Raw genomic sequence first — 22,352 nt, forward strand, 5'->3', positions numbered from 1 at the left:
ATGCCACCCTGTTCGATCTGGCTCAAGAGCAAATGTTTGAACCAAGGAGCTGCTGTCATCTGAGATTTGAGGTTTTGTTTTGAGTTAGTGAAGAGGGTCAGACTAATAAAATGACACAGGTCAAGTGATGTGTCTGGGTTCTCACACATGTATGTATTCTCAAAGCCCTGGGGAGTTGGGGGGAGATGATAAAATTGCATAACCTCTCTTAAAATGAGTCTTCAAATGAGAATTGCCATTTGTGATAATGTAATAATAACTAGGAGATAAAATGGGATAATGCAAAACTCCACCTTGAATGTCAAGTTGAATACGTTGCCTCAATGGGTGCCGGGGACCATGAGTTGTTCTGTGAGCAGCAGAAACAGTACAGGTGGGAGAGACTGAGGAACTCAGACAAGTTCAAGACTACATCTTAAAAGCCACTGGGATTTCTGGGGATCCTTTGTGTTTTTAGAATATAAAGATTTTTTTTTTTTTTTTAACTTTTTAAACATTTAATGTGTATGGGTGTCTTGTCTGTGTGTCTGAGCACCATGCCTATGCCTGGTGCCTGTGAAAGCCAGAAAAGGACATCAGATCCCCTGGAACTGGACTTCTAGGTATTTGTGAGCTGGGAATTAAACCTGGGTCCTCCAGGAGAGCAGCCAGGGCTCTTAAATGCCAAGCTAGCCCTGCAGTCCTCCCCTACTTTCTGTTAATGGCAAAATATATATGAAGCAGACAACTTTCTAATCTTAAGGCACTCGCAATTTAAGTGAGGAGTCAAGATACTTAAATTGTCCAGAAAACAGGAAATAATCAGTTGTCCACCAGCAAGAGAATACTTTAGCTCTGCGCTGTACTCACAGGATGGGATGCTGTTCAGTCACAAAAAAAGGAATAAACAATGCCTACATAACATGCATCAACCTACAAAACATCCTTAGTGAAAAGCCAGGTGCAGAGCGTACACAGCATGTGGTTTCCATTTTTAATACTGCATAGCCTGCAGTGCTATTGTCTACTTAGAAATTCATTAGAAAGCTGGGCGGTGGTGGCGCACGCCTTTAATCCCAGCACTCAGGAGACAGAGGCAGGTGGATCACTGTGAGTTGGAGACCAGCCTGGTCTACAAATCAAGTCCAGGACAGCCAAGGCTCATACAAAGAGACCCCGTCTCGAAAAACAAAACAAAAGAAATTCGTTAGAGAAGAAGGCGGGGCTGGAGAGATGGCTCAGCGGTTAAGGGCACTGGCTGCTCTTCCAAAGAACCTAGGCTGGGTTCCCAGCCCCCACAGGACAGCTCACGACTGTCTGTAACTCCAGCCACAGGGATCCAGCACCTTCTGGTGTCTGAGCACCCTGCACACATCATTTGACCCCTAGTTATTGTCTAAAGTAGAATAAACATAAATCAGGCCGCGAGAGCGCTTTTTTCTCCATTGAAAAAACTTTCTCACACGATGCATTCTGATCACGGTTTCCCCTCCCCCAACTCCTGCCTGGATCTCCAATCTATCTGTAGAGGCCTTTCCTCATAGTTTCACAAGTGAAGAAAAGAGGTTTGCCCCCTCTGTGTAGTAGATAACACTTTGTAACAAATCGAGATAGGTGAGCCTGCTGGGTTTACCTTTTAGGATAGAGAGTAGGGTCCTGGGTCCCAGTGGAGCAAGGGCAAGATGGCTTAGCATGAAACAGCCTAAATCTCTTAAGTGGAGAAGTGGGCTGACTCCTGGCTCCCAGAATGTGACTCTTTGCTGGGTTGTGTGCCCACCTCAGAAGTGCAGAGAGAGCTGGGCATGGCGGCCCACTCCTCTAATTCTGGCACTCAGAAACCTGAAGCTGGATTGCTGAGAGCTGAAGACCAGCTTGGTGTATAGTGACACAGATCTCAGAGAGAGAGAGAGGAGGTTAGAGAAGGGAGGACAGGAGAAAAGGTACCGACAGGAGAGGCCCTTTTTGCTGAACTCCCACCTCTGGCCTCAGCCAGTGGGCGAGCATGTGTTTCTGCCCCTGAGCTTGTTTTCAAAGCTTGGAAGGCAGAAGCAGACTCAGCAGGCCTGACGCTCTGCTCCTGTTCTGGTGGCACCACTCTGTATTCTCCTCCCCAGGTGACCGGGTTGCCATTGAGCCTGGGGTTCCCCGAGAAATAGATGAATTCTGCAAGACCGGCCGATACAATCTGACGCCATCCATCTTCTTCTGTGCCACACCCCCGGATGACGGGAACCTCTGCCGATTCTACAAGCACAACGCTGATTTCTGCTACAAGTTAGTGCCTAAAGAGTCACTGTGCCCCCTTGGGAGTCCTTTTTCATTGGTTGGCGATTTTTCTTCTAGTTCCTTACAGCAAGGAACGTCTTTAAGTTACACACACACACACACACACACACACACACGAGAAGAGGGGAAAAATGAGACTCACTGTAGTCTGGCTGGCCTCAAATTCGCAGTGACGCGTAGCCAGGGTAACTATCCTCAGACTCAGACCCGCCTGCTTCATGCACCACCGCACGCAGCTCAGCAGTAACTTTAAACACATTAAAGGTGGGTCTTCCCTTCTTGCTGACTTTGAGGGAAGGCAGCCTGCCTGGGGATCCCAGTAGTCTTTCAGCTTAACTTCCCAGTATCTGGAACAGTAACAGGAAATCACCCAAATCACCTTTTCCAGCTATTCTGGACAGAACTTGTCATAACTAACCCTTTGTTTTAGTTTCCTCTGCAGCCACAGAGAGGGAAACTATAGCTGGGCGTGGTGGTGCACCCCCCCCTTTTTTTTTTCTGAGACAGGGTTTCTCTGTAGCGTTGGCTATCCTGGACTCACTCTGTAGACCAGGCTAGCCTCAAACTCACAGCAATCCGCCTGCCTCTGCCTCCCGAGTGCTGGGATTAAAGGAGTGAGCCACCACCCCTGGCTTTTTTTTTTTTTTTTAAGATTTCTTTTCTTATTATGTCTACAGTGTTTTGCCTGCATGTACACCTACATACCAGAAGAGGGCACCAGATCTCATTGTAGATGGTTGTGAGCCACCATGTGGTTGCTGGGAATTGAACTCAGCAGGCAGTGCTCTTATGCTCTGAGCCATCTCTCCAGCCCAGTGCACCCTTTTAATCCCAGCACTATGGAGGCAGAGGCAGGCTTGGTCTATGTAGGTAGTTCAGGCTAGCCAAAACTATGTATTGAGACCCTATCTCAGAGCAGGGGTGGGGTGGGGTAAGGGAGAGGGAGATGAGGAGGAGGAGGAAGAGGAGGGGGAAGAGAAGGGCTAACTATAACAACAGGGGCCTCTGTGTCAGCCACTGCCAGTGACAACACCTTATAGCCTTTTACATGAGTCCTGGCGTGCTAGATCATTCCCTCCTTGTGGCTTTGGGGAGATGATTTGGTCTTCTGCTTCTGTTAACCATCAGAAGACTTAAATTAGGCGATGCACAGGAAGCCGTAATTCCTGCTCCTCCATGTGTGTACTTGTACAGAACAGGCTTTGCATGCCCAAATGATGGGTAACAACGGGAGGAGAGCCATTGTTGCAGTTGTGTGTCCAGCAGCTGCTGTCACCAGGTGGGTCTGGAATATGTGGTGGGGACGAATAACAGAGAGCTGCCCACCGTTAAGTCGCTGCTTGGCAAAGTGCTAGTGCTGCGTACTGTTGGCTAGAGTGAGACCAGTCTTGATGGGAATGCTAGAGTGTGGTTATGCCAACTGTTTAAGTGAGCTTTCATTGGTTAATGACAGCCACGCTGGTATTACCTTAGCTTGGGAGGCATGTTAGAAAACCACATAGTGTGGACCAGTGCTAGTGCGGGTACTGGGTTCAGTCCTCAGCACTGAATAAAGCAAAAACAAACAAACAAAAAAACCAGAAAACCACCACCACCAACAACAAAACAACCCACCAAAAACCAGGATGTGTTCACTGAACTCTGAAATGATTTCACCAAAGACATTTACTTTCCTGGGGGTGGAACACATGGCTTTTGGAGGCAAACCTATCTGGTTTCTAATTCCAACCCCTTGAGCCTCATTCTGAACTTCTGAAATAAGTCATTTAACTCTCATGGCCGCATTTCTTTCTCAGTAGACTGGGAGTAATAACAACCACATAAGCCAGTGACCTTAGGCAAATAGGGTATATATAATCCCAGTGACAGGACCACACTGTGATCACTGCAGATGGCAGTGCTGTATTGATCGCATCATCAGTGCCCTGATAAAGTCGGAGGCCCTAATCGTGTATGTTGCATCACTTCTCAGGCTTCCTGATGGTGTCACCTTTGAAGAAGGGGCCCTGATTGAGCCCCTCTCTGTGGGGATCTATGCCTGCCGGCGAGGTTCAGTTTCTCTGGGGAACAAGGTCCTTGTGTGTGGAGCTGGTAAGAAACAGGGCTCGTGGCTGTGGGGGTCACTGGATGGGGATGTGGCGATCCCTCCCCCATCTCACTCCTTCTCCAAGAGCTGGGTTTGATTCTAGAGGCTTTCTGGGTAGGAGAGGGTTACAGTATCTCACTCAATGATCAGAATTTGGCTAAACAGACAATGTCTAAGGCAGATGGAGCAGTACACAGTTGCATCTCAGCACCTGGGAGGCTGAGGCAGGAGAATTTTAGGCTAGTCTGGGCTACACAGTGAGACCCTATCCCAAAAAGCCCAAACCAAAATATAGGTAAATAAAATGTCTATAAGCATGGTAACATTAGATTTCATAGGGAATAGAGCCCTTTATCCATTTAAGTAATAAATAAATCTTGCAATAATTTTTGAGCCCTTAATAAAATGTAGGGAAATATTTGGGGTAGTAAAGGAACTTGCAAGTCACACTAGAGAAATGATAGCTTTGCCCATCTCCTTCTGCAAAGGAAGTAGGTAGGCCCTGTTCAAAGGACGAGGGAGTCCAGACACTGATGGGTCCCACCTCTCTGTCTTCTCCCATCTCTTGCTTTTGGCTACTTGGAACAAACCCAGAGGTCTCAGACCAAATCATTCTGGCTTTTTAAATGCTGGTAGCAGCCACGCTGTGGTGGTGCAGGAATTGGGTGGCAGAGGCAGGTGGATCATTGTGAGTTTGAGGCCAGCCTGGTCTACAAAGTGAGTCCAGGACAGCCAAGGCTACACAGAGAAATCCTATCTCGAAAAACCAAAAAGAAAAAAAAAAAAAAAAAAAAAAAAAGAAGAAGAAAAAACTTTCAAAAACAGAGTCTTGCTATGTACCTCAGGCTAGCCTTGAATTTATGATCCTGCCTTAGCCTCCTGATTGCTGAGATTATAGGACACACAATCTTGTGGTTCAAAAAAAAAGGAAAGAAAAGAAAAAAGACAGACAGATCCTTGGGCTCACCTGGTTAAGCTGCCTACCACCAAATCTGATGACCTTAGCTCAATCTTTGGGACCCACATGAAGAAAGGAGAGAACCAAATTCTGCAAGTCGTCTTTTGACCCCCACATGTGTGCCATGATTCATGAACGTGCTTGCACATGTGTATACATGTATACATACTGTAAATAAATGCAATAAGAAAACCACGACTCTGTACGTATACTCTATGTCAATAGCTGCAGAGTTCTAGGTGACCTTTGAAGCTGTGCAGTTGCCTCCCTGCAGTACGTGTATCTAGTCACTCATTTCAGACGTGTCAAGTAGCATTTCCCAGTGGTTACCTTTCTGGGGGAAATACGCAAAGTTGTTTTCAAGGTGGGTGTATCTACAAAGCAAACACAGAAAGTATTCCTCATTGCTTCGTTTTGTGGAGCTTTATTTTATATTAAAACCACAGTGCCGTCTAGAAAGCAAACGGTGAAGGAATGGGTGGGTCAACCCAGAGACCCACCTCAGGAAAGAGGGATGCTCGGAATGACAAGGAAAAATGTGACTCTCCCTGGGGTGGAGTGGTGAGTTCCCCTGAAGTCTCAGGGTCAGGGAACTGTATCCAGAGATTCTGATCCCTAGTTGCTGGTTCTTTGGGATTCTCTCCAGCAGTGCCTAAGAGAAAGGAAGCTGACGCACGAGGGACCAAACAGAACTTGCTGCTAGGAGCATGTTTCATGAAGAGAAAAATCCTTCATTCATAAACAGCTTTTAAAATTTTATTGTGTGCCAGGCACTTGGGTAGACACTAGCGACACACACACACACACACACACACACACACACACACACACACACACACACACACACCATAGTTTCTGTGCAGGCCTTAGGTAGGGGAAAGTTGATGTTTGTAACACACAAACTTCTCTATTCTCTGCTTTGTCTAGGGCCAGTTGGGATAGTCACTTTGCTTGTGGCCAAAGCAATGGGAGCTGCTCAAGTGGTGGTGACTGGTAAGAAGGGTTTCTTTAGTTTTCCTTCCTTCCCTCCTTCCTTCCTTCCTTCTTTCCTTCCTTTTGTTCCTTCCAGACAACGTTTCGCTGTGTAGCCCTGTCTGTCCTGGAACTTGATCTGTAGACCAGGCTAGCCTTGAACTCAAAAATCTCTGCCTGCCTCTGCCTCCTTAGGCGTGTCCACCACATGGTAAGAAGGTTTCCTTCTGTCTGAGTCTCCTAGAGGGAACCAGCTGGGCTTATGGGGCTCCTGCTTCTGTCTCTCATCCTTTTCTGTTGCTCAAAAGAGAACTGCCTGGGTCTGGGTATGTCTAAAGAGGTTAGTTACTTGGTGGGTCAGAAGACGGGAGTCTAAGATTGAGTCACCTCATTAGCTTGGTCTCTCATGGCAGCCCCATGGTGGATGGCATCACAGTGACAGGAGCATGTGGTGAAAACAGGACATGAGATAGGTCCAAACTTGTCCCTCTCAGAAGAGCACTGGTCCCCACTAGGCCCCAGGGACCTAATTTCTTTGTACCAGTCCTACCTCTTAGAGGCTGTACTACCTCAGAACTCCATGCTGCAGAGCAAACCTTTGCGTGACCCTTTGGGGAACAAACCTTTAGGGGACAAACCCCAGCGCTTTCTGAAGCACTGGTGTGTGAAGAGCTTCTGCCTGCTGTCTCCAGGGTTCTCGAGCTGAAAAGCTTGCCCAGGAGTGACCAAGCCAGGGCTTTTGTGAAAGGAGAAGGTAGCTGCTGTGGAGAGGAGAGGGTGGTCCCTCACACTACCCTCTTAATGCTAAGACGAGGCTCAGCTTGGATCTGTCTGACCACACTTAGAAGTCAAAGATGGAATAGGCGTGTGCATGTGTGTGTTTGCATGTGTATATGTAGAGCTATGTGGAGCTGTATGGTGTGTATGAGGCTGGGTGGAGGCGTTTTGTGTAAGTAAAAGGTGCGCGCGCACGCACACACACACACACACTATGTGTAGCACGTAGTAGGCAATGTGTACAGGTATGGTGTGTGTTGAGCTTAGCAGCTTTACTCCTTGCACTAGAGATTGATGCATTGGGTCCTGTACCACTGTTTTACTTTTCTCCGCTTGAAATGATTTCTCCCACCTTTAGATCTGTCTTCCTCTCGATTGACCAAAGCCAAGGAACTTGGAGCCGATTTTACCATCCAGATCGCCAAAGAGACCCCTCAGGAAATTGCCAAGAAAGTAGAAAGTCTGCTGGGGAGCAAGCCAGAGGTCACCATTGAGTGCACGGGCGCAGAATCCTCCGTCCAGACAGGCATCTATGTGAGTGAGCTGAGGGCAGCTCCCTGAGGTGCAGCTTGCAGGACGGAGGTGGTAAAGACTAGTCAAGGAAGCAGTAGTGAGGAGATTGGCCATCAAGCTCCACCAGGTTGCTGTTTGACCCCCAAGCTGAATCAGCTAACCCCACTGCACTTGCTTTTCTTGCCTTTTGTGTGCACTTGCCTTGAGCCCTCATTGGGCCATAATGAGGTTCAAATGTGAAAAACAGGTACACCTGCCCCTTCAGGATGGGGTTGCCTTAGCATTGCCCCAGTATCCGTGAAGTGATGCTCTTGACAAAACTGTCATCAGGGCAAACAGGGAACCATGCCTTAGTAAGGTGGGAAATTCCTCTATTGTTTTATTGAGGAAAACTAGTCTTTGAGTCATTGTCACAAAGTAACAGTTATTAATTCAGTTAGTCACAAAGGTGAGGCGACTTTTCAAGGCTAAAGTTGGTAACTGGGGTGCTGCCTTCCGTAAGTAGGAACAGATAAGCTGTCCAATCCTGATTCACCCCTCAAGGTTCCAACCCACTAGCAACTTATGAAAAACAGAAAGGGAGTTGGGGCGGGGGAGGGTGTGGCATTGACGGAGCAAAGTACAAGGAAAGGAGGGAAACCATGCCAGCACTCTGCTGGGTGCTTTGTGAGCTTGGGGGATCTGCACCGGTAGCCCTGAAACCATTTCACACTTTACAGTGAGAGTGCCTGGGGACTTGCTTCCAAGTCCCTAGGTTCTAAGTGTCCTCAGTCAGGGTCAAGAGTCAACCCCAGCCCCGGCCACCCCCAGAGCTTAAGCTTTACCCACTGCATGGGAAGGAGTGGACAGGCAGCTGTGGTAGGATGGGAGGGCCTGATCTAGGAGGACTGACTGCTTCCCCATGGGGCCATGGGCCTCCACTTTGCTTCTGAGTCATAGCTAGTTCAGTCACAGGACACTTTGCAGCACGTGAGATATTCCAGGAAGGCAACACCTCTACTGTGGTACACCCTCCAGCCTGGACCTCTCGCAGAGCTCTTGTGCTTCTCCTACCTAGATGCTTAGGTCACAGAGGTAGCAGGAAGGATGAGATGAACAAGTGTCACTTGGTCCTGAGTTTCTGCTAGAGTCAGCCAGCCCTCTGTTGCACTGTCATAGCCAATGGTTTCCATATGGGAAAGGGCAAAGATAACCCATAAGTGAGCATCGAGGAGTCTGTGAATGGGAAAGCCACTCATAGTGTGTCTTGGGTACCTCCTGGGTGCCAGGCTTTGTTTTAGACATGTTCCAGGTTATGGTGGCAAGGCAGATGTGTCTAGCATCTTTAGATATCATACCACAGAGGCGGAGTGAGAACTGATGGATGTAGCTGTCCTCCCTCCTCTGCCCTGATATTTGGGGGAGAGATGTCACCTGCAGTAGTTGATACAGCAGACCAGTTGCCAGGCAACCTGGAGATGGTGTAGAGTGAATGGGATCTGAGGTACTCTTCAGGCATGAAGTGATGTCTCTCCTGACACGGTTATATAGCCATCATGCATATCAGGGGCTGCAGAAGGTATGACAACCCCGCCAATGAGTGTAGTGAGCAGTAGCACCACATATGGACATGTCACCTTCTGCCTGGGCGGTGACTGGGTACTGTTCATGAGATGTTGATGCTCTTGGGTAGGACTGATGCACCTTGGCACACTTGACCATATCCGCAGTGATCAGATAACCTGAACATTTATTGGCCTGTGGCCAGCATACTGCTGGCCCCTGCTACTTGGAATAGCCAGCGGGTTCCTCCTCATTGTCAAGGAGGGCAACTCCCAAGGGGGAAACCATTTTTCTGGAAAAGTTGTCAATCCAGGGTTTACTGTGAGTCAACTCCTAGCTTTGACCTTTCACCCATCTCCCGTAGGGACAGACATTTTTTTTTCCATTACACATATATTCCTGAGTCATTTGTATTTCTGTACTTCAGCAAAAGCATAAAAACAGCCAAACGTTGAGCACACACTAGTGCCAAACACTGTGATTGTTACCAGTGACGTGCTAGCTGACAGGCCAAGTCCAGGGTCGGGCCAGGCTGCTCAGAATCCTCACACTGCTGCAGCCGGGAGCACTACCTGGCACCTGGGTACCACAGGCCTCTCTTCATGGCATCTCTTAAGCCTCCCCCAGAGGGGCTGGCTGTGTCCTTTCTGTAGCTCTTTACTGTAGGCCTCAGAATGGCCCTGGTGTAAGTGCTGCCGCCATGTTTGACTGTCATTGGAATTTTGCAGCAGGACTTGTCTGCTTTCCTGTTTCTCACAGCCGGGAACACAGAATGCCACAGGGCCAGGACTATACTTACACAGCATTACATGGAGGTGCTCTCCATCCGCCAACATGCTTTGAGGAGGGAGGGAGTCACTGCAGTCTAACCTCATGGCATTGGCAGAGCACTACACTTCTGGGTAAATATTTAGGGAAGACAAGATCCATTTTATATATATATATAAATGAAGAACAAAATGGCCCCTGCCGGGCTTCGTGGATGAAACTGTTTAAGCCACAGAACTCAGTGGCCTATTTGTGTGGCGGCTGCAGCTGTCTCACTACTGATAAACTCAGCGGTGGGTCCTTATTTTCATTTTTTTTTTTTAGATGTGGGGGAGGGTCTCATCGTGTAACCCTGACTGACTTGGCCCTCAGCCTGTACCCCACACTGGTCTTGAACTCTTGGCAATCCTCCTGTACTAGCCTCCTTGGTGCTGGGTATGTCACCATGACCGCCTGATGTTGACTGTCCCTAGTGTCTCTGTTCTCCACCACCCTTACATTTCTGGGTCTTTACCCTGCCGCTCTGTTGGGTTTGAGTGCCATGGTGAGGAGTTGACAGTGTAGCGAGAACACGTTCTCCGGACTGCCTGCATATCCCGACTTTTCCTGTTCTTATTTCCTCCTCAGGCCACTCGCTCTGGGGGCACCTTGGTGATTGTTGGAATGGGCTCCGAGATGACCAATTTACCCCTAGTTCATGCAGCCGTGCGGGAGGTGGATATCAAGGGCGTGTTTCGATACTGCAACACGTGAGTATGTTGAGGGTGAGCTGAGGCGAGCAGCAGCCGGCATGGCCAAGGCAGGCCGTGCAGCCTCGGAGGCCAGGAGTCTGCGTGTCTATTCATGAGGGACACTCCCTGACCACACTGTGGGCTCACGATATGATAGGGCTGCCGAGAGAGACTGTGCTTCCTCGTCAGAGGGAGGAGCCGACAGGGAGGGAGGGCACCTGGATCTGCCACCCGCAGCCTAGGCCTTCCATCTTTTCATTTCCTCAGACTTCCCGTTCTCCCCTTTAAAAGGAATAAGGGGTGTCTTGGGGGGAGGTGAGCTACTTTCACCCACTCCACTCATGCTCTACTGCTCCCCCACTGTGCAGCAAGGATGCTGTGACTGGGGTACACTTCCCTGGGGGTGGTTCTTACGCCCTGCCTATAGCTCCCTACCCTCAGCACAGCGCCTACTGTGCATTAAACTCTGCCAAGTTGGGCTGCTAGTCTGTGCAAACGGTTACCTTGGCCTGCCCCAGGACACCTCCCTGATGCTTACTGGCCTCTGGAGATAGCATAACTTAGGCCTTCATGCCAAAGAGCTTCTAGGCTTTGTGAACCACATTGCAAAATGAGGGGATAGGTGGGGCAACTGAAAGCAGTGTCTGTACCACAGATTACAAGCCAAGGGCCTTCTGTGGCTTCTGTGGCAAGGCGAGCTTGCAGAAGCTCTATGGTAAAAATAAATATAGTTGAGCAGTTTCTGGGCTTAGTACTTTTGGGGGCCTGACTTTTTCCATGAAGGTTCATGAAATGCTGTGACCTCTTACAGGTGGCCGATGGCAATTTCCATGCTCGCATCGAAGACGTTGAATGTGAAGCCTCTAGTCACCCATAGGTTCCCTCTGGAGAAGGCTGTAGAAGCCTTTGAAACATCCAAAAAGGGTTTGGGGCTGAAAGTTATGATCAAGTGTGACCCCAATGACCAGAACCCCTAAGTGTCAATTGGCCTCAGCTCACCCTTTTAGCATCTAAGGGCTAGATGGCTGGGAAGGGGAGCCCCAATGCAGAACTTTCTTTTGAATGATAAAAATAATTAACTCATAATAAGAAGAGAGCCTTAGTGGAGGTGGTATGCCTTAAAGACAGAAGTTGGGGACACCTTGGGGACCTTGTAGCCAGAATGAGCTGCTATACTGAGCAGAGTCTAGCACAAAGAACTGAGTCTGACGGACAGGTGCTGGAGCCTGCACCTTCTCCTAGTGCCTTCTTTGGGTGATGAGACAAAGCATGCCTTTGTCTGTGTTCCATGGTGGGTGCTCGAGTGGCGCTGACAAGAAATGACGTCATGATGGAAGTGGCCTGTGGCTGATCTCTCAGTGTGGATGAAGGGTTGTCGGCTATCCAGAGAACAGTGTGTCTCAAGCTAAGTGTCCTTTGGTTCGAGAGGAATGAGGAAAGGAACTTGGCCTTCTGGATCCAGGACAAAAACTGGAAGAATAAAACAAATCCCAGATGAGGTTCCTCAGCTCCTAAGAATTCTGTCGTTACATTTGCAAAGTGGAGGACCACCTTCCCAACACTGCTCATTTATGGTAAGGAGCAGTGCCAGTTGCTAGGCAACCAGGAGACATCCGCCTGAAGATCTTCAATCCTGCCTAACTAGTACAAGAGAACCACTGGAGAGGTTCCCCATTCACAGGATTAGAATCCCCTCCCTGGCTCCCTCACAGGAGAGCATTATCCCATTCCACTCAGTTCTGGCTATCAGAAAAAAGTCCCCTGGTGACGCCTGTTGGATGGCTATCACAGACATTATTGTCACCATAGGGCTCTTCTATATAAGATTGGGGTCCAAATCACACCCTTTGTGATCTTAAGCTAATCAAGAATGAGTATACAGGCCGGGCATGGTGGCGCATGCCTTTAATCCCAGCATTCAGGAGGCAGAGGCAGGTGGATCGTTGTGAGTTCGAGGCCAGCCTGGTCTACAAAGTGAGTCCAGGATGGCCAGGGCTACACAGAGAAACCCTGTCTCGAAAACAAACAAACAAAAAGAATATACAGTAACTGTGATGTAACCGGGACTGCATCTATAATCCACCCCATCAGCTGCAGGTGCAGGACACGTGGAAAAGACTGCTGGAGAAGATCATAGCCAATACCTGAGCTTTCTCAAACTGCTTCATGTAATAAATTGTCACTGGTGTCAGATTTTTGCCTGTGGTTGATGCCTGGTTAGGAAGGAGACTTAGGCTGCCTGTTCCACACACGAATCGCAAAGCGTTAGCAGGGTTCATGGTTTCTGTCCTAAATATAACCCCACAAACTGTCTTAGAGGTGGAGAAAGTAATTCAGACAAAGTAGCGCAACACTTCTCTTGCCTTCTGCTACAGGCAGGTTCATGAGACTTCTACACACACACACACACACACACACACACACACTCACACACTCAGCTTTGCATCCCTGCCCACTTGCTCTTCCTTTTAGGTCCTATTTAGTTAGCTGCAAACATTGCTTGCCTTCCCTGAAGACTGCTTCCAGCACGGAGATGCGCAGTATTTCTCTAGTACAGTGAGTGGATCTCAACTTTTGAGTTGCAGCCCCTTGAGGTCACCTCTTGTATTTCCTGCATATCAGACATTTATATTATAATTCATAACTAGCAAAATTACAGTTTTGAAGTAGCAATGAGATAGTTTATGGTTGAGAGGCACAAAACATGAAGAGGGTCATTAAAGGGTCACAGTGTTAGGAAGGCTGGCATTCACCGCGCTAGTAGGAATCAGAGAAGCCCCTCAGCTTGGAAGGCTTCTTAGATGCTTCAGGCAGGGTCAGATTTCTCTGTTAAATTCACAACCACTTTTGACTGTCCCCATTAAAAGAAGGCTGTGGAAAGGATTTGGGAGCCACATAAAGGGCAGGAAGGTGGAGCCATGAAGATGTGTCACTTTGCCTAAAATTGTGTTTGTAGTGGGTCTTCTAAGCTCGTCTTGGCGCCACCTCTATTTTCTGGCTCCAGTTGGGCTTTATGGGGCCTGTGAAATCATGCACGGGGGTGGGGGGGGGGTGCTGACGGAACATAGCTAAGAGATGACATGGTAGTGCTCACCTGTAGTTCCAGCTCTTGAAGAGCTGAGGAGGACGATTGTGTTTGAGGCCAGCCTACGTTATGTAGTGAGAATTTGGAAAGCAAAGCCTCAGACTAGCTCAGAGGGCTCTTGCTATGTCTATGTCCCCTTCTGCTCCCAAGCTAGAGTTCCCCACACATTCTAGGAGCAGAAGGGCTGGAGCGGGGTCTTGAAGTATCACCTAGTTGCCTGGACTCTACATTTTATCCAGATGCCCTGTCCAAGGGGCTGCAGGGAGATGCAAATTCCCTCCAGTGCCACAAGGTTCTCAGTGTTGACTGATGCAGTGAATCAGTCCCGGAACCAAGAATATGAATTCCCCCAAAGCTCCCCAGCATTGGAAAGCCTGGCGGCTTCTGTATGCTCTCACCAGGTAGGGCATACTTACAGTCAACATGGAGGACTCCACCCAGCTGGCACTCCCAGCACTGGGGTGGGGTGGGGGGGGAGGAAGGGGTTAAGGGTAGAGAGCTGAGAAGAGGACCCTGCGAGTGACCTTAAAGGAGATGGGGAAGGCAGTCCCTAGGACCCCCACCCCCCCTAAGGAGGCTGGGATGCTGGCTTCAGCAACTCCATCTTTGGCCACATACAGCAGGTTCTCTTGTCACTTCTGGACTTTCTTCCTGCCTAGCTCTTGCAGCCTCTGTGCAGCACAGTCTTGCTTCCTGTTTTGCATAAAGGAGGCATGCTGGTACTGAAGTCAGAGGTCAAGAGACGGGGAAACATACGAGATGTGTTTGACTATTTGCCTTTTCCTCAGAAGTGTCGCTGTTCATGATGTCAGCCTGGGCTCAAAGTTCAGAAATCAAGACAGGAAAGCAGTACTCAGGCAGCCAACTAAGGCAGAGGCCAGCCAAGGGCTACACCCCTGGTGGCAGAGAATGAATTCCCTCACTTCGCTGTCCCCTCTGTGAGCCAAATTCAAGGAACAGCGGGGGAACAGTGGGGGAGTAGCTGCAGTGCAGCAGCTTGATTTGAGCATGTGGCCAATGGGATGTGCTTTCCAGGCACTAGTGGATGCTTCTCCGGCACAGCCATTGCCATATTGCTGTTGCTCAGCTCCCCACCCCAACCCCAACCCCTGCCTCCAAAGCCTCTGCACCTCACCTTTGCTTTAGAAGCCCTAGCAGGGCCAGGCGCTATGTTCTTTCCTTGGCACCTGATAGTGTACAAGGGTGTAGCCGATGTTGCCACCATGGGACCTCTCAATGCATCCTCCAACCACAGGAGCTGCCTGTTTCTTGGGCCCATCTCGCCTCTTGAGAGGCAGCATACCATAGAGGACTTGTCTAAAGGGATGATATGGACATCTAAATCCTGGGCCAGCCACCAGCTCAACCATGACACCAAGTCACTTCCATTTCCAGTCAGCCTTCGTTCCCTCCTTTGCTGTCTGAAGGGTCATTCTGGACTATTTTGAGGTCTTCTCATGCACTGATACATTGTGCCTGGGGAGAAAGACCCCATGGGAACTGTCTTCCAGGATGAGCTGTAAGGGGCCTTCCAGTTCAAGTACTGTGTGAAAGAGAGACTTGAGGGAGGGATGTTGGGAGGGAGAGAGACCTAGGTTGGTGGGCGGAAGGGTTTCACATGGAAATCCCTGCATTGTGGACATCACCTTGTTCTGTGTCTTGGCCTCGGGCTTGAGTGTGATCCTAAGGGGTCTACAAAAGCCCAGAGATGGGTGCAGACAGGTTAAGCTCATCACTGCCCTGTTGTGGTCCTGTCTGGTCTTCCAGTGCTCCACATAAAGCTGGAGGCGGAGGCACAACCTGGAAAGTGTAAGGGTAAATCAATCATTGTGAGGAAGGAACTATGGGAAGATGGGCCTCTGTGGATAGTGGATCTAGTACCACTGAGAAGTAAACTGCCCATGGGCTCACCCAGCCTTTTGTGGGTAATACTGAAACCCCATGGGTCCTGCCTAATCCTAGATACCCAGGCTCACTGCACCATAAGCTACCAATCCACATGATCCTCTTTGTACCCTGGGCCTTTTCACGATTCTTGGATACTCACTGCCCACCTTACTTTTTGAGACACCATCTCTTGCTATATCTGGGACTCACTGGGTTGATGAGATTGGCTAGCCAGCAAACCCTGGGCATCTGCCTGTCTTCACCTCACCCTCCCCCAGCTTTGGGATGACAGAACCTCACTGTTCTACTCGGCTTTTGACTTGTATGCCAGATACTGAGTTCAGGTGCTTGTGATTACATTTTTGACAAGCATATTGTCACCTGAGCGATCTCTGCAGCCAGTGGGTATACAGGTTTGATGTTGAGACTAGGAAAACGTTTGAGGCTTCGGGTTCTGAACAACATGAGAAAACTTGTGCCTTGGGAAACCTTTAGGGATTGCTGAGGTGGGGTCATGGAGCCACTGGCTAGCTGGCTTCAGATCATCATCGGGAAAATGGAGGCTTGATCCTCCTCCATTCACCATGTCATGAACAGTAGTGACAACAACAAGTCACCATGTCTCCAGGTCCAAGGCTCCATATTGTTAATGGTCACCCCTTTCAGCTCTGCCGGGGATTTGACAACAACCTCTGAAGGGGCTGGTGTGGGAGTACAGGGAAAATGTCTCAGTCGCTGTGGACCGCTGGACCACCATCAGTGAACTTGGACCAGAAGGTTCCCCAAACCCATGCCCTCAATGGCAAGACCGAGTACGTTACCAAATCTTACTAAGTCTCTGGGAAGAAGTAAGATGTAAAATGTCCCTTCTCCTTTCTGGCCTCTCTTTAGCAGACATAACCCTGAGTGTTGTAGACTTAACTGGATTAGGTATTAAGATGCTCATCTTAATTATTGGGATCTAAAAACAAACAAACAAAAAACAACTTGATAACTTAAGAGTTTTAAGGAAATTTTTGAGTAATTCAAATAGAATGGCCATCCTGCTCTTTATTCTCCTGCTGTGTAAGTACACTGAGTGCTGTCCTTCTCTGGACTAACAGCATATATTTCAGGTGCTATCTGTTCTTATGAACAGCAAAGGAGACATGTCCCTTGTCATATACCGTGTGGCATGGGATAGGGCTCCTGGCCATCAAGAGTTATTGATTCTTTTATCCCTGGCAAGACAGCTCAGTGGGTAGAGATGCCTTCCACCAAGCCTTACGACCTGAGTTCAGTCCCTAGGACCACATAATGGAAGGCAAGAACCTACTCCTACAGGTTGTCCTCTGGCCTCCATGTACACAAGCACGCATGTGCGTGCGCGCACACACACACACACACACACACATGTGTGCGCGCTTGTAAGAAAAACTTATTGGTTCCTGTGAACTTAATGAGAAAAGTATTATCAGCAAATCAAGAGGTCAAGATATGAACTGAGAGGGAGTGAATGAGGAAAGCACAGACAAGGAACTGTTTATGCAGGGCAAAGTGAGGACAGTGACTCAGCAGCTGAGGTCAGGGAGGCAGTGAGACTCTGTGCAGGACACAGGGAGACCAGCGGGTTCCAGCCAAAGCCTCCCTGGGCTGACACCATGCTGCTAAACTCCCACATCCTGCTGCACTCAAGTAAAGTAGGACCAGAGGAAACTGTTGCTCCTACAGTCTCTAGAATTTGTCTTCAGAGGGAGTGATGCTCCCAACAGGGAGACAGGCATAGCTGGGGAGGTTAGCTGGAAAAGCCTGTCACCTGCTTATGCATCGCTGTGGGCAGAGTGAGAGTTGAGGGAAAGGTGCCACTCACTTGAAAGAGGTGGCAAAGGACTAGGCTAATAGACACTTAAATGACTTGGGCTCCACAAAGTAATAAATAGGTAGGCACATGTTGGGCTACTGTACTCTCTCATGACCGATCCCAAGTAACTCGTTTGACTTCCCCCAGCCTCAGGTCCCTTTAAGTAGGAAAGTAATACCTACCTTAGGGTTGTCACGGGGCCAGATGAAGTCATTTTGAAATTCTTAGCATGTCACTATGATTGTGTTTACTGAGTGTCCATGCCCTATCTTTGTCTCACCAAGATTTATCTCTTTGCCTGTTAAAGAAGCAGGCTTGAGAGATCCCTCAAGATATATTTTCCCCAGCTCTGATTCTGCCAAGGTGCTTGAAGACACATGAGAACTCCCCAAAGTGGTAGGAAAGGCCTGGCTATGACCCGGCATTCCCAGCTCTTTGATAAAAATGTTCTCAGGCAAGAGAGGCCTCACCAGATGCTGAGGCTAGGAAGTAGGGAGGAAAGGATCCCAGGAACTTCCTCTTACCCTCCTGCCCTGTTTGTGTCCATCTACCAACCCTAAGAAGCCCTTAGCCCCAGGAGGCCTAAGGGGCTGGTGTTCTCTGGACAGGCACTTCTTAAAGTCACAGCCAAGTCTCAGTCTACCTCCTTATGGACTAGCACCGTGCCTGTCACACATAGAAGAAACTGGAGGCATCTGTGGCCTGACGAGCAAGTCCTAACTCTCCTCTCTTAGCCGTTCTCCTTCTGTCCCTCAGCCTGAGCTGACTTCACAATGGCTGGACTTCCTTAAGGAGATAGTCTAAGTGTCTAGTGACTTACAGTGATGAGGAGAAATGAAACTTCAAAGACCAGGAGGGTCAGGTGCAGACACCACTGTCACATGGAAGAGGTCTCATGTGAACTAGAGCCATCGGCTCCAGAGTCCCACCACAGACACTGTGGTTCAAGCCAGATAGAGATCTCACTGAGGACAGTGGTCAGGACCAGCTGATTCCTCCAGCCTCTTTTGTTTTAAAGGGGATTGTGGGTACTCCAAACAATACTGGACCAGAGGCAGAGAGGACTCTCTCATCAGGCTACAGATGTCTCCAGGATTTCTTCTCTGTGTGCCAGGCACTGTGCTAGTCCATAGGCATGCCTTCACAGTGGAGAATGAGGCTTGACCATGCCTTTTAGAAGTGCCTGTCCAGAGAGGACCAGCCATTAGGCCTTCTGGGGATAGCTACGGGCTCCTTTGGGTGGTAGGTGGTAAAGCAGGGAAGGAGGGTAAGAGGAAGTTCCTGGGATCGTCTCTTCCAAAATCAGTTTTGAGGTCTTGACCCATTAATTTCAGAAGGATCACTTAGTTTGTGTTCTCTCTTGATGATTTATGATGGGACCCACAGAAAATTCTCTCAGGAGGGCCATCTGTCAATAGAATATTAACCTGCTGTGGGAAAAAAGGAGTTGGTCTGAGATATCAGTTCTCATTCTGTGAGTGGTGACCCCTTGGGGTCAAATGAGCCTTCCACAGAGGTCGCATATCAGATATTTACATTATAAAGTAGCAATGGAAATAATTCTATGGTTGGAGGGGTCACTACATTAGGAAGGTTGAGAACCACTGACCTCAGGGATACCTGCAGGGTCCTTTGATGGGCCAGACACTTCTGAGGATGACAGATGTGTTAATTCACTTAACTTTCACCATAGTCTAATCAGGTCAGTACAATTGCCCCATTGTATAGCTGAGAAAAATAGAGGCACAGGTTACTTAAATAATTAGGCAGAGTATGGTGGCAGGTGCCTGTAAGTCCCCCATACTTGGGAGGTAAAGGCAGGAGAATCATGAGTTTGAGCCTGGTCCCTTCAGTGTAAGGGTGGAACCAGGGCTTTCATGCATGCTAGGCAAACACTCTGCCTGAGCACACATTGACTTTTGGCTGATGTTTTCTAAACGTGTCTTCACTAGGAGGATGCCGCAGGCTGGGCCAGGGTGAGCCCTGTGTGCGTGCAGCGCCCAGGAGTGACCAGCAGCAGCCTGTCCTCTCCTCTCCACTTTGTGGTCCCCTTGACTACCTCTCTCACTTCCTCCTCCACTGTCTGTGAGTACTCTAGATGACTTTGCTTCCTCTGTCCTTTTAAATTTGCTTAGAGAAAAATGTTACCTTAGTTTACAGTTCGTAGAACTATTTTAGGCTTTGTTGTTTTGAGATTGGGTCTTGCTGTATAGCCCAGGCTGGCCTCAAACTCTCAGTTCCCCTGCCTCAGCCGCCTAATGGCTGGAATGCATCTCCACCTCTTAGCGGGGGGGGGGGGGGGGGGGGGGGGGGGGGGGGGATGCGGGGGGGGGGCAGGAGAGATGGTTTATTGGTTTAAAGCAATAGCTGCTCTTGCAGAGGGCCCACATATTGACTCACAACTGCCTGTGACTCAAGGTCCAGGAGTCCATCCCCTTTGTGGGTACCAGAACACACATAGTACACAGTACACACAGTAAAATATTTGGTTTGTTTGTTTGTTTGTTTGTTTGTTTTGAGACAGAGTTTCTCTGTGTAGCCCTGGCTGTCTTGGACTTGCTTTGTAGACCAGGCTGACCTTGAACTCACAGAGCTCTGACTGCCTCTCCCTCTCGAATGCTGGTATTACAGGCTTGAGCCACTGTGCCCAGAGGTTTGTTTGTTTGTTGGTTGGTTGGTTTTTCAAGACAGGGTGTCTCTATGTAGCTTTGGCTGTCCTGGACTCACTTTGTAGACCAGGCTGGCCTCGAACTCACAGCGATCCGCCTGCCTCTGCCTCCCGAGTGCTGGGATTAAAGGCGAGTGACACCACGCCCGGCTTGTTTGTTTGTTTTTAAAATCATGATTACCTCTTTAATTTGGCTCTATTTAGACCTTCTTTGCAAACACACAGACACACACACACAGAGACACACACACAGAGACACAGAGACACACACACAGACACACACACACAGAGACACACACACAGAGACACACACACAGAGACACACACACAGACACACACACAGAGACACACACACACAAACACACACAGTACATGCATATTTATATATATACACATAAATGTAATTTTTAATGTGATTATATCTTGGCGATATATATTTCTGTTTAAGTACATATAGGTCATATTCATTTTTTAGATGATAACGCATTGTTATCACACCCATTGAATGGGTGCCAGCAACAACATCCCCTGTTGTATGCACATGCTGGGCACCATTATGTGTGTTTGTGCGTCTTCCTGCACGTTCTGATAATGTAGAGTCAGGAAGTTTTCCTTGCACTTGGATCTTTTTATTTAAGTGCAAATATTTCTTTGGGATTATTAGAAATAGACTGCTGGGCTTAAGAATATTAACACTGTTGTCAGCATCACACATGCTCTCTCAGGAGAGCTTAGAAAAAGCTGTCCTGTTTTCTCTCAAGAAATGCTAGGGAGGCCACTGGATTCTTCAGGGTTTCTCTGATTGTTTCTTCCTTCTCAGTTCACCTTAATCTTTCACTTTAAAAACTATTGTTATTATTGCTATTATTTTATCATTATTTTGCATGTGTACTTGTGCGTGTGTACGTGGGCGTGCGTGCCAGTGCATGCCTGCTACAGTAGGCATAGGAAGGCCAGAGGACACTTCTGGGAGCCAGTTTTTGCCTTCCACTTTATTGAGTCAGAGCCTCTCTTGTTTTTTGCTATGCCGTCTGCTTCAAGCTGGCTTTAGAGTTTCTCCTATCATGCCTCCTGGCTTCCATCTTGCCACTGGTATTCTGGGGTTTCAGACACACCAGGAGGGCAGCATTGGGCTTTTTATGTGCACTGCAGGGGTTGAACTTACCGGGCTTGCTTGGCCAGCTCTTTTTATCAAGTGAGCCATCTTGGCAGCCCACCTTTCCCTTTTCATAGTGTAATATAGATTTAAAAAATGTTATTTGGACCTAGGAGGTGGTGATGCATGCCTTAAATCCCAGCACTGGGAAGGCATAGGCAGGAGGCCAGCCTAGTCTACAGAGTAAGTTCTTGAACACTTTCTCAAAAAACTAAAAAATTAAAAAAATAAAATTCACTTGGATTCAGTCTAAGCATTGTTACTACTCTGGTGTGTTTTCATCTATTAACATTTGTCTAGATTTATGATTTTTTTTCCCATGATAAATTCTTACTAGGGGAGTGAATGGAAAAGAAGTGAAATATTTTAAGACCCTGTAGATGTTTTATCATACTGACTGAATATGAGAAGTCACCTAATGACTCCTACCAATAATGGATGTATAATATTCCACTTGATTAAACAGTTTGCGTAACTTCTCTCTTGCTGTTGGATTTCAAACCATCCAATGTGAGCCTGGCAGTGGTAGCACACACCTGTAACCCCAGAACTTGAGAAGCAGAGGCAGGAGGACCTCTGTGACTTCAAAGCCAGCCTGGTCTACAGAGCGAGTTCCAGGACAGCAAGAGTTATACAGAGAAACCTGTCTCGAAAAACCATAAACCAAAGCCAAAACCATCCATGTGTGCCTTCTAGAGCCCCTGAGGGGATTAAATGACAGCATAATAGGGACGCTGGCTTTTTTGTTTCCTTCCTCTTTCAGGTCCACCAGGTAATAAAATAAAATTCCATTTCCCCAGAAAACTCAGCCCTAACAGCCTATTGCCCCAGCCAGGAACATCTTGCACCATTTTCCCAAGGCCACACCTTTCTGAAGTTCCTGAACTGTGGGTAAACAGCAAAATGAGGGGTGGGGATGTTGTGTGTTTGGAATCTAGTATGACCTATGTGCACAGCAGTTGTTCAGTAAAGGCCATCAGGCTGTTGGAGAGCAACTGATAAGATGCTGTCTCCTTCTCTTCCTCGTCATTTACAAGCCTGGGGACAGAGGGAGCAGGTCTGGGTGTGGCATCAGGCCTGGGTTCAGACTGATTTCGCTTGGTC

At 48.3% G+C, this 22,352-nt stretch overlaps 1 protein-coding gene across 1 annotated transcript in view; it reads left to right on the plus strand.

The window, feature by feature from the left end:
• Sord (sorbitol dehydrogenase) overlaps positions 1-11,886 on the plus strand; it is a 29,522-nt gene extending 17,636 nt beyond the window's left edge. The window contains exons 4-9 of the mRNA XM_051144518.1: positions 2,094-2,253; positions 4,238-4,356; positions 6,237-6,302; positions 7,417-7,592; positions 10,509-10,630; positions 11,424-11,886. Of these exons, the coding sequence (XP_051000475.1) occupies positions 2,094-2,253; positions 4,238-4,356; positions 6,237-6,302; positions 7,417-7,592; positions 10,509-10,630; positions 11,424-11,589 (809 nt within the window). The 3' untranslated portion in view covers positions 11,590-11,886. The remainder of the gene's footprint in view (positions 1-2,093; positions 2,254-4,237; positions 4,357-6,236; positions 6,303-7,416; positions 7,593-10,508; positions 10,631-11,423) is intronic.
• Positions 11,887-22,352: the final 10,466 nt, after the last annotated feature.

This window comes from Acomys russatus, chromosome 4 (genome assembly GCF_903995435.1).
Source record: "Acomys russatus chromosome 4, mAcoRus1.1, whole genome shotgun sequence".
Lineage (NCBI taxonomy): Eukaryota > Metazoa > Chordata > Mammalia > Rodentia > Muridae > Acomys > Acomys russatus.